The sequence below is a fragment of the Physeter macrocephalus genome, chromosome 4, assembly GCF_002837175.3.
Source record: "Physeter macrocephalus isolate SW-GA chromosome 4, ASM283717v5, whole genome shotgun sequence".
Taxonomy (NCBI): domain Eukaryota; kingdom Metazoa; phylum Chordata; class Mammalia; order Artiodactyla; family Physeteridae; genus Physeter; species Physeter macrocephalus.
Window position 1 is genome coordinate 116,357,781 of NC_041217.1, and position 12,664 is coordinate 116,370,444.

The 12,664-nt window shown below is 33.2% G+C and overlaps 1 protein-coding gene across 10 annotated transcripts in view; it reads right to left on the reverse strand.

Annotated features, from left to right (window-relative positions):
- Positions 1 to 12,664, reverse strand: part of NEXN (nexilin F-actin binding protein) — a 56,596-nt gene that overhangs the window by 21,030 nt on the left and 22,902 nt on the right. For 3 of the 10 annotated variants that reach the window (XM_028489234.2, XM_028489232.2, XM_055084508.1), the window contains 8 exons: positions 11,908 to 11,986; positions 10,286 to 10,477; positions 10,011 to 10,089; positions 9,777 to 9,925; positions 5,000 to 5,041; positions 3,616 to 3,813; positions 3,346 to 3,522; positions 338 to 526 (listed from right to left, as the gene is read on the reverse strand). In XM_028489234.2, coding sequence (XP_028345035.1) covers positions 338 to 526; positions 3,346 to 3,522; positions 3,616 to 3,813; positions 5,000 to 5,041; positions 9,777 to 9,925; positions 10,011 to 10,089; positions 10,286 to 10,477; positions 11,908 to 11,934 — 1,053 coding nt within the window. In that variant the 5' untranslated portion in view covers positions 11,935 to 11,986. Of the gene's footprint in view, positions 1 to 337; positions 527 to 3,345; positions 3,523 to 3,615; positions 3,814 to 4,999; positions 5,042 to 9,776; positions 9,926 to 10,010; positions 10,090 to 10,285; positions 10,478 to 11,907; positions 11,987 to 12,664 lie in introns of those variants that run through there. The other 7 variants (XM_028489238.2, XM_024119604.1, XM_028489237.2 and 4 more) reach the window with 6 other exon arrangements.

A 12,664-nucleotide genomic window follows, 5' to 3' on the forward strand; every position in this document is an offset into this window, starting at 1 on the left:
AGCGACCATGGCTCATGGGCCCAGCCGCTCCGCGGCATGTGGGATCCTCCCGGACCGGGGCACGAACCCGTGTCCCCTGCATCGGCAGGTGGACTCCCAACCACTGCGCCACCAGGGAAGCCCCTAGGCATAGCAATTTAATCAGAACCTTCTCAACACTATAATGAAGCAAACACCTTTAACTGACAGTGTTATGCCATAGGAGACTTTAATAACTTATATGCCATCCCTACTTTTGGCATATAAGTTCAGAAATAATAGGGTATTCCCCAAAGTTGAATGATTTCTCATAACATACTGAATCCCAATGGCCTTCTCCAGTCACATTCTATCTTACCATGCTTCTCCTTGCTTCAGCAAATGCCTTCTTTTCTTCCTCTATTCTTCTTCTGGCTTCTTCTTCTGCTTTCCTTTTTTCATCTTCTCTCCTTTGTCTTTCTATTTCTTCAAAACTGAGTTTAAGTTTACCAGGGCGGTACCCTTTAAAAATGTTTTCTGTGTCTTGGTTTTCCTCCTCTTCATTTACCTAACCAAGAAACAACTCACTACTAAGAACTGGGATTCATCAAAGACAGGAATGAATTATCAATCAAAAGGCACAGACTCAGCCACCTTACACAGAAATGTTTCTTTGTTCTAGTATTCTTGACCAAAATCCCCTTCCTTTATAATGTCTCATATGATTTAAAAAATCAAATTTGGAAAAATTCCAAATAAAGATGTACTCAAGTTAAATAAAACTTCTCAAGCAAGTCAAATTTTCAAATGGATAAGATTAATTGTTTAAAATTCTTAAGGAATCATTTAAAAGTTTTATTAAACATTAACTCTCCCAGAACAAACATAAAACATGTGTGTGGACCTACTAGAGAAAGGACTTGAGGACACAGGGAGGGGGAAGGGTAGGCTGGGACGAAGTGAGAGAGTGGCATGGACATATATACACTACCAAATGTAAAATAGATAGCTAGTGGGAAGCAGCCGCATAGCACAGGGAGATCAGCTCGGTGCTTTGTGACCACCTAGAGGGGTGGGATAGGGAGGGTGGGAGGGAGGGAGATGCAAGAGGGAAGAGATATGGGAACATATGTATATGTATAACTGATTCACTTTGTTATAAAGCAGAAACTAACACACCATTGTAAAGCAATTATACTCCAATAAAGATGTTAAAATAAATAAATAAAAGTAACACCAACACACAGATGTGGGTCCTACTCAGTTTAAGATATGGAATGTTTCCAGTACTCCTGAAGGTCCTTGTGTATCCTTCAAGAGCCCATCCACCTTTTGCTGGCTTTTCAGAGGAAACTAATATACTTAATTTTGTGTTTGTTATGCTTTTGCTTTGTTTGAATATATAAAAATTTGTTCAGTGTTGCAGCTTTTGAATTTTACATATAAAAAATTATACTCTATGTGGTCCTATTGACTTACAGTTTTGCTGAATCGTGTAGTTTTTTTGAGATTTATCTGTGTTGATGGGGCTACCTGTAGTTAATTATTTTCTATTGCTGTATAGTATTTCATTGATTAAAAATTCTACAATTTATCTTCCAAAAAAAAAAAAGTGTGTGTGTCTGTGTGTGTGTACTTAAATTGAGGTTCAAGTATACACACACTGATTCTCTTACATAATAAAATAAAGTTCTCATTCTGTAATTTTCATGGATTTTTTTTTACTATGAACTACGGTTACTAAATGGATAAAACGTTATCTGGAACTATTTTATATACAATTCAAATTTTATGATTTTATAATTAAAATTCTAATGTAATGCTAATTAAATTAATTAAATACTCATTGAAATTTATGATTTGATTAATTAATGATATTTATATGTCTTTTCACTAAATTGACCACCAGTGATATCTAAAATGTGTAGGTGGGCTTCCCTGGTGGCGCAATGGTTGAGAGTACTCCTGCCGATTCAGGGGACACGGGTTCGTGGCCCGGTCCGGGAGGATCCCATATGCCACGGAGCGGCCATGGCCGCTGGGCCTGCGCGTCTGGAGCCTGTGCTCCGCAAAGGGAGAGGCCACAACAGTGAGAGGCCCGCGTACCACAAGAAAAAAAATAAAAAAATAAAAAATAAAATAAAATGTGTAGGTATTATCCAACTGTAACTACCCAAAATATTGGGTTGGCCAAAAAGTTTGTTTGGGTTTTTCCATAACATTTTACGGAAAAACCCGAACGAAATTTGGCCAACCCAATAACAATATTTTCAAACAAACATCTAGAAAATTAAAATTTTGGAGATATAGACCTCAGAACATCATTAATGAAAGCTGATCAAGAAAGTCTGAAAGTTTAAAAAATTATATATGTTCCATTTTTAAATTCTTGCAATGAGATTTGGAATCAGTGTTTTCTTATTTCAATTTTATTTTTTGTTGTTAAATCTGTTACTATAATAATAGCAGTTAACATTTTAAAAGCACTTATTGGGAATTCCCTGGTGGTTTAGTGGTTGGGACTCCGTGCTTTCATTGCAGGGGGCATGGGTTCAATCCCTGGTCAGGGAACTAAGATCCCGAAAGCTGTGCTGCGAGGTCAAAAAAAATAATAATAAAAAGATAAAAATTAAAAAAAAAAAAATAAAGCAGTTATTATATGCCAAACACTATTCTAACTGCTTTCTATATTAACTCATTTAATGATTTAAGAAGTAGGCACAATTATTTTCACCATTTTACAAATTAGGAAACTAAGATGTAGAGAGGTTCAATAACTTGTCCATGGGTACACAATAAAGGTTAGATATCTGAATCCAGGCAGTCTGGCTCCAAAATCCATGCTCTTAAGCACTTAGATTATATACATTACACATATATATATCTATATATATATTCAGTATATATATATATATTCTGACAGTGTACACTTATGATTAGACTTGAAAGTGCGCTGCACCATGCTATTAAACACATTGCAGGCTGAGCTAACAATGAGAAATCAGACGAAGAGAAATCAGATTTGTTGAATAATTATTTTGTATGTTTACAACAGTTTATAAAAATAAAAATTTAAGGCATATTAGGTAAAATATCCCAAAATGAAAACTAGAAAATAATATAAATGCATGTTATATATGGAATATGAATACAGTTTCAAAATCAGACCCTTGTATATAGAAAATCTCCTTAAATTTATAGCAATGAACCTTTTCTAAAGCCAGCTACCTCCCTTAATATTAAATGTTTTATAAATAACATTTATATAACATATTATACATATAGTATATAATTTGTGTAATATAATATATAAATGTTATGTATCATAATATAATTATGTATTATAATATCATATATAAATGTTACATATGTATCAGTTTGTTTTACCATTTGCCGCCTTGCTTCTTCAAAAGCACGCCTTTCTTCTTCTAAACGTTTTCTTGCTTCCTCCTCAGCTTGCTTCCTTCGGTTTTCTTGTCTTTGTCTTTCCAATTCTTCAAAAGTCAGTTTCAATTTTCCAGGAGAAAGTGACTCTTTTTTTGCCTCACTTTCCAGTTCATCGTCCTAAGAAAACATAATGAAAACCTGTTAATCATAAAGGGATATGCTGCTAACCAACTTAACTGCTTGTATTTGTTCTTTATTAAAAAAAATTACCATGACCAATGAAAGACACTTTGCTTCCTTGAGAGATCGACGTTGTTCTTCATATCTTATTCTTTTACCTTCTTCGTACTTGACCCTTTCCTTTTCTTCTTGTTCTTTTTCTAGATCTTCGAAATTCTTTTTTATTTTTCCAGATGTTTTGTGTGATTTGACAGGTACCACTGTTACAAGCAGTGAATCATCTCCTTCCTAATTTATAACATAGATAATTAGCATATTTCTTCCTAATCAAAATTTAGGTTTCATGGGACTTCCATCATTGGTGAATTTCATTACATTGCCATCAATGTTATGAAGAACAAAAATTAATATTTTTTACAGATTTCTATTAAATAGCTCTTTCTCTGAATTCATTGTATATGATGAGTTAATCTTATTGAAATCCACTGCTGACAGGGTTCAAGAAGCATCTTTTTTCCTAGAAGATGGTGTTAATACAGCTGTTTGGATAAAATTGCGTGAAATTATCTGAATTTCACTATCCGTGCACTCATCCCACAAAAGGTAATGTGCATGTGAGCATACTCTAAATCAATTTGATGGTGGATGGCTTCAGTTTAAACACACAAGAAAGGTTTCTGCGTTTGATTTTTCTCTCCATGCAAGTTTTTAAATACTTAATAAAACTAACATTTTAGCAGGGAAAAAAACCCCAGTATTTCCAAGTGATTCAGAAAACATTTACATTATGGACAAAACTCTTTGGCCTTTGGTCCTATTCAAATATTCTTAAACTTATTTTTAAAATTCATTTTAATTAGTTCTGTTACATCATCTGTTATTGCCTTTGAACTTTTTTCAAAAACAAAGTGAAGAATTGTAATATTTAACACATGCCCCCTAAAATAAAACTGCTTCCAATTTATGTGGCTGTAGTTGTAGGCACACCATCAAATTGACTGATCTTTAACTTTCTCTGTTAGATAAAAAGAGATAACTAAAATTTTTGTGGTTTGAACATTCCTTCATGGTAATAGATACTGTACTCTCTGCTAGTATGTGATAGCAAAACAAACTATCAGGAACTCTGAGGAAAGAAGACAAATGATGAAAAGAAAACTGCCTTTTTCAAATGTTAGCTTTCAACAATCTCAACTATTAGTAACAGTTCAAGAAATATACAGCCTTGGCAGAGTATCTCAAACCGAGACTTGTGTCTCTAACCATGAAAGCAAAAACATACTTTTCTTTAAAAACACTAAGCTATAGCGTTTGAAAGTGCAAAAGTATGATCTTGCTTTGCAAAATATTTTTGTCCTTTTTGTTGTTGTTGCTATATTTATAATAAAAAAACTCTTAATTTTTTTAATTGAAAGATTATTTGTGAATCAGATAATTTTAGGTGAATGTTTCATTAAAGGAAATGTCCATTTACCTCTGATGCTGATTCAGTTCCCGTATTGTTTATGTCCTCAATCTATTGAATAAGAATTTTATATCATTACATTACATCAGATTTCTGCTTTTTGCTTTAAACATACAACTGAAAAGTATTAGTTGTGATTTATGGTAAATTTCAAAATTTAGAATTCTGAAGTATTTTTATGTTGCTCCAAATTAGCCAATTATGTCCCTTTAAATAGAGATTAAACTTTATATTAATTTTTGCATTTTGATATCAATATCTAGGGAGCAACATATTAAGAAAAAATTAAAATAAAGCCTACCTTTGTAATTCTGGAATTTGAATAATGGACCAAACACTTACAATCTGGCTGTGAGCTTACAACCAGCAGTTATTAATTAAGCAATTTAAACGGAGCTACAGAAACATTTCTCCATTCTCTCTCTGCCACAGCAAAAGGAAAACCTATCATTAGCAATCAAATAATCATCATGACTATATTTTATAAATAGATGGTAAAAATATAACTGACACAATAATAAAGCGCAGTAAATGGTGTAGGCTTTCACATGGCTAGTTTAGAAGGGAAAATAATTCTGGAAATCATAATTGTTTACTCTATATTTTGACAGATCTAGGTAGGAAAGGCCCTTATTCAGAAAGAGGGAGCTCAATTTGGCCATTAAGATTAGCTTGAGGGGCAGGCTAATGTACAATACATAACAGAGTGAGAAATGACAGAAAGGTGATTTAAATAACACAATGTTTGAGATCTCAGGAAAAGGAAACATAAGCAACAGGAAAATGGAAAAAATTAGAAAGTAAAAATTCAGATTGTTTATTGTTTTAATTTGATTTTTAACACCAGTGAAAGAGCTGGAAGTAGTTTGTTCCTCACTCAGTCTAAGGGAATTCTGCTGTACCTTGTCTCATACTAGGAACTGGGCTGGCTAAATCCCTGTTCTCTCATCTCCCACTTTTCTATATTCTCTGTCAAGAAGAAATCATACATATTATTAAGATGCCAAATTTCTTGAAAAAGAAATTATTCTGAACAAATCAGTTATTAAAAATAAATCTATTTTGTATCTTAATAGTTTATTTTAAATAGCTTTGTTCAGAATAATTTGCTTTGTTACAGAATTATTTATTACACTGTTTTGTTGTGTAAATGATGAAGGTTTTATTGAATGATAAATGATACTATGAAAAATTTTAATGGATCTGTAATAAAATAATTACAAAATTATTTCCCTTCAAAAGAGTGCCAACAATTCCTCTACAAATCATGTTAATCTCAATAAAAAGTTCTAGGAGATATGGTGAGAAGCGAGACATTGAGAGCATAGGGAAGAAAAAGTGTAAATTTTTTAACCCCAAATTTCTTTTTCTTGCTGCTACAACCTTCTCAGATTTTTATTAACTTACAGTAGATAATAAACTATATTTAGAATAGTTTTTCTTTGTTTGGTTGAGTGTTTTTTTGTTTTTATTTTTGCTTTCTTCTTTGCTCATTTTAAACCATTATCAAAACAACAAAGGATAGAATTTTTTTTCCATTGGGTTTCAACAAACAAAGAAAAAGATGAATTTGCCTAAGTGGCCATGGTCTCAGTATATTCACAGAGAACTAAGATATTCAGTTCAATTATAGTGCTAGCTTTCAGAAGCTACTATTGAAGATCTGCTTCCCAATTATTTCTTTTGATTTATGGAAAGAAAACTCCTTTTGCTCCTTCCCAAATCAACTTCCTTTCCCCCCCTTTCTTTTCAACATCTCAATCTCCCACCAATAACTTCTCTTTTTCTAAGTTGTTAGACATTAACCTTGTCCATCAAAATATCCTCAAAGATCACCAGATTATACCAAATTAAGATTCTCCCCCAAATTTTATTGGTCTTTGATTCCAACATCCAGTATACGAAGTACGCCTATTTTTAATTCATCATAATATCCTAGAATCTCAGAACTGGTAATTATCTTAAATGTTACTCAGCTACCTGTCTGACTCAGGAATCCTTTCTATAGTGTTCTTGAATATGGACTTATACAAGAGGATTTTTCAAACAAACATTAAGACTCTTCTTGACTATCTCATTCCTTACTTCTTATATTCAGACATTAAATTTTATTAGATTTGAGTGGAAAATGTATTTAATTAGGTTTTAAAATTAGACTTCCCATATTTGCAAGATGAAATTACTATTAATAGTTTATATTGCTCTACCTACATATTCTCAAATAATTTAATAGGCTGAAAATTTTATTAACCAACATTTTCTCACACCCTGCCATGTAGTGTCTAGGGTTACTAAAGAAAGTGGTTCTTTTTCATGATTAGTTTTCTTCCATCTCTCTCTGAGTATCCTATGTCTTCATCATATTCAAATTCACCTCAACACACATATTTCTTCTTTTTGAAACCACTGCCATATTCAGTTCTTGGGGTGGTAGTGTAATCAGTGCTTTTTGGAAAAGGATACAAGACTTAAAAGAGGTAGACTAACCCCATGTGCATACTCACCATTTCCTGCCAAACACCATATATTTTAATTATATATTTTATTCCCTTATTTTACAATTTGTATTATAAATATAATTACATATAGTGATATATTTTATATATAACCTAAAATATTCATTTATTATATATTGTATTCCCTTATTATAATAAGGGAACTCCCTCCTTATAATTGTATTCCCTTGTGAAATTTCATTTCTTTTTTAGAAAAATTTATTTATTTTTGGCTGCATTGGGTCTTCATTGCTGTGTGCAGGCTTTCTCTAGTTGCGGCGAGTGGGGGCTACTCTTCATCGTGGTGTGAGGGGCTTCTCACTGCGGTGGCTTCTCTTTGTTGCAGAACATGGGCTCTAGGCACGCGGGCTTCAGTAGTTGTGGCTCGTGGGCTCTAGAGTGCAGGCTCAGTAGTTGTGGGCATGGGCTTAGTTGCTCTGTGGCATGTGGGATCTTCCTGGGCCAGGACTCGAACCTGTGTCCCCTGCACTGGCAGGCAGATTCTTAACCACTGCACCACCAGGGAAGTCCGAAATTTCATTTCAAAATGAATACTAATCTTTGATGAGTGGAGGTGGCAGAGGTAAAGTACACCAACCTTTCTTCAGACAGAGAGATATAAAGTAATAAAATATAGGAAATTCTAATTCTTTTCTGTAATTCATCCGGCATATGACATTATTTGTCACCACATAAATGTCTGTTTGTGCCATAAAAGTGGTTATTTGCAAAGTCAGGGTAAATAAATTTCTTTGACATGCAAATACAGCATATGCTTTGCCTTCTTTGTCACTTAAAAAAAAATTTATTTGTTTGGTTTTTTTTTGGCTGCACTGCATGGCTTGCAGGATCTTACTTCTCTGACCAAGGATCCAACCCTGGCCCTGGCAGTGAAAACACCAAGTCCTAACCACTGGACCGCCAGGGAATTCCCTGTCACGTTTTTTAAAGAAAAGTAGTAGAAACTGAAAGAAGCATAGCAAATAGATTTAAGGCACTTAAAGAGTGGGCAAAAAAGAGCCAAGTACAATCTCACAATAAAAACGGTTATGAAAGACAATATACTATGAAGACGATGTTAGGATAGTTGTTAAAATACTGACGACAGAAGGAAGAGAAACTAAAATGATTTCATGACATTTAATCTATATGTACCATTATTTAGGTGAAACATTTATTTATAGCCCACTTACTTTGTACCAGGCACTGTACTAAGTGATTTGCATTTATTAACTCATATAATCTTATTAAAAACACTAGGAGATAAGATACCATTATTGTCTCGTTAAGCTCAATACATTGATCATCTCTTTTGATCCTACAGTGTAGACAAGGTTAAAGTACATAAGCAATATAACTGTCTTCTGTGTCTTTTTTCTATGTCTCTATGACTACAGATCATTTATAATATAAAACAAATATCAATATATTAATTGATTAATTGAACTGTGAATTGACCAGTTCTTTACTTAATAAAATGTAATTATGACTGTAACAATTTCAAGTTTCTATGTCATTACACTCATGAATCATTTGGAGAGATTAGCTTTTTCTGGAAATTAGATCAGATTCTTGAGTATTTTAAAATACTTACCAGCTTCTTAGTTCTCATGCTCTGAGAAGAAAATATATGGGAATTCTAAGTTCATTAAGAGACTATATAAAATCATAGTAATAATGTTTTTCTCCCTCTAATTTGTCCTCTGTGGCTATGGGCAACAGTAATGGCTATACGAAGGAAATGACTGTCACACATTTCTCCCTTCTACTACCGTCCCCAACTTAAAAAAAAAAAGCTAAGCTAGCTAATAATAGCATTATTGAATAAAATGTGACTTAAATTTGTTTCAAATAATTGAATAGGAAGATATCCTAATTAAGCCTGTGTTTGATAATAACCAGCAAGTATTTTTTGATTGCTATTAAAAGACCAGCATTTTGTTATATGCTTGTGGATAGTTTATGTGTGAACTTGCCTTATATCTTTGTAAAATTCTCTAATGTGTCAAGAAAAATAAGGAATGTGGACAGTGTAAGGAATGCAGAGAGAATGATAAGATGGTATATAACAAAAGTCATCTCAGTATTCAACCTTGAAATAGGCACATTCTGCCCTTATCCTTCCAGGCATTTGATATTAAATATTTGTGCTTAAGATCTTATTTCCATGTTAGCTACTATTTAATAGGTTTGTGTTATATTAAAATATTTTGATTAGGCAGCATACTGATTAGTTTTACTCTGTACAATTAGTTTCTGGAGCAAATACCAACTTAATATCTAGTGTATACCTGCTCAGCCCTTTTTGCTAATTCACGTTGTATCTTCTTCTTTTCTAACATATCCTGCTCAATTCTGCGTTTTCGTTCCTCTTCTGTTCTCTTCCTTTGTTCCTCTTGTCTTTGTTTCTCCATTTCAGCAAATTTACCTTTAACAGTTCCTAAGAATATATGAAACATGTTTGATATTTTGCTATGCTTCCTTTTTTGCAATTTTATTTACAATTTTCCCCTCAAGTGTCTTACCTGTTAGCTTTGGGACATAAGCCTTTTCTACTTTAGAAGATACCTCTTCCTCATCATCAGAAGCAAGCATTTCTTTAATCTAGATGGTTAAATAAATTAATATGAACATATCCAAACTTTAGACTAGATCATATTATATGCAGAGTTTGCAATTAGCTTATAAACACAGAAAATATTAAATATAGTTAATATGAAATGTGGTTAATGTGAATAACAAATAAAATGTAAAAGATGAAAATGAATATTTGCATGAGAATAAAATAAAATAAAATAACCTCCTGCTTTCTCCTGTTCCATTCTCTCTCTCTAATATATTGTTCTTTTCTTCTTTGCTTTTCGTTTCTAGATCTCCTTTGATTTCTTTCTTCCCTGGCTCTCTGCATGGCTTCAAACTTATCCTTTACATCACCCTTGCCAAGTTTTGGCACATAGGTTTTTGGTACAGGTTTAGATGAAGTAATCAGAAGCTTCATTAGAAGAAAATAAAGAGAAGAAAGTTAAAAAATAAGAAAGGAAGAAATTAGGTAAAGATAGATCAGAATAAGCAATATAAGAAATATTTATTGAAACAGACTATAGATAGAAATGAGTTTGAAACCTTTATTTGTATAATCGGAATCTGATTAGATACTTTCTAAAGTCTAAGTATGAAAAATGAAATTACAGAAAATATGAGAGTAAAAATGTTATTAATATATAGCAAAGAAGTCCCATTTTGTAGGTGTGTTCCACTGAAGCTGAAGGCTAGCAAAATATAAAAATTGAAGACTGGATTCCAATTTAAAACAACCTGTATTTTATTGTCTTATTTCATTACATTAAAGATTCAGATTTTACATCTCTTGCTTAAAAGATACCAAGACTAATTTTAATAAATTAGATGAAGTTGAAAACAAAGCAAAAAGTTTAAGGCTAATTCACATAAGCCTAATTCTTGCTTGTTTCCATATCTAATATCAGCAAAACTGAAGGCCTTTACTTCTCATTTGTGGCTGAGGTGGACCAAGGTCTTTGTGCACAAGCAGTGATTTTTGTTGTTACTACTGCTATACTGCCCATCTAGAACTTCTTTAAACCCACGTTGAAAATATGTCAGAATGCTGTATCATTCCAAGTAGGATGTGCCCTAAGAGGAAAATTCCCAAATGACAAAAGAGCTTTCCAAAGAAGGAGGAATCTGTTAAAAGACTAGAGAAATGATTTTCCTCCATCTGAAACCAGGAAAGCAAATTATTTTCATCTTTTTGAAAATTAAACTGATCTCTAAAAGAAGTTTCAGAAAATAAAACTTCATTGCCTTAGAACACCAAACCCTTTCTTCTAGTGATAATGGCAAATTGCTTAATTAATCTGTGCCATACCCAGCCCCTATTTTATTTTCTACTTATGGTGCCATTGGCCATTTTAAGGTTTTTTAAAGTTTATAATTTTGGGGTGTCAGCAACTGATTTCTTTACAACTCTCAGTAACAACAGCCAAGAACCAGAAAAAGGCCTAAGATAAGTTTAATTGCAGCTGCTAGAAGTAGCTAAGAAGGATCCTCACCTGAGAGTGAATTATCTCTTTCTCCTAAGAGTATATATATCAATTCTGTTTTTTTAATACTGAAAAAATAACTTCTAAAATTTATCAAGATATTAAAATCTGCTCAAGATGCTGGCCATCACATCCACTTCACTATCACTTACAAAACTTAATAATCATGCTTCCTAGATAAGAATCCAAGCGAAAATACTGGGCCCAAGACCAGCCTGTGAATTTTACCTCTTCTTATGTTTTACATCTTGACACTATGTCACTATGAACTTCTGTGAATGACCTTTCCACCAGTTGCCCTTTTCAGCAATTCTACAGTCAACCCTATGATTCTCCCATTTTTTTAACTTTTAAGACTTACCTCAGCCTTTTGGGAAATATCATTCATGTTTGCTCTATGTGGTCTTGGGGTGATTACGAAGCTTTGTAATGTTTTGCACCTGAAAAAAATATATTAGTATTGAATAAGAATTTTGATGCGTTCATTTTTTAATATGCTGTGTATTTTTTTAAAGAGAAATAGCACATTAATTTCCCCTCAAAAAATAATGACATCATCCAAGCAAGTAATAAATTATAATAACCCTCAGCTTCTTTTCCCAAGATTCAGGGTATAGAAGGTACAAGGTGCAAGGTGTTAAAAGATTCTTGTAAGTTTACAGCCCAGAATAACTTAGTGAACGTATCAAGTACCCTTGCAAAAAATTTGTATTCTGCAGTTATTGGATGTATTATTCTATAATTATCAATGGGGCCAAGGTGGTTGATCGTGTTATTTAGGTCTTCTATGTCTACTAAAAAAAATTTTTTTTGGCCTAGTTCTATCAGTCTTAAACTGTATGGAATTTTCTACTCCTTTATTATTTTATTTATTTTTGGCTGTGTCCGGTCTTAGCTGAGGCACATGGGATCTTCACTGAGGCATGAGGGATCTTTTCATGGCAGCGCGGGCTCTTCATTGTGGTGTGTGGGTTTTCTCTTCTCTAGTTGTGGCACGCAGGCTCCAGGGCACATGGGCTCTGTAGTTGTGGTGCATGGGTTCCAGAGCACGTGGGCTCTGTAGTTTGCGGCACGCAGGCTCTAGTTGAGGCACGCGAGCTCAGTAGTTGTGGCGCACA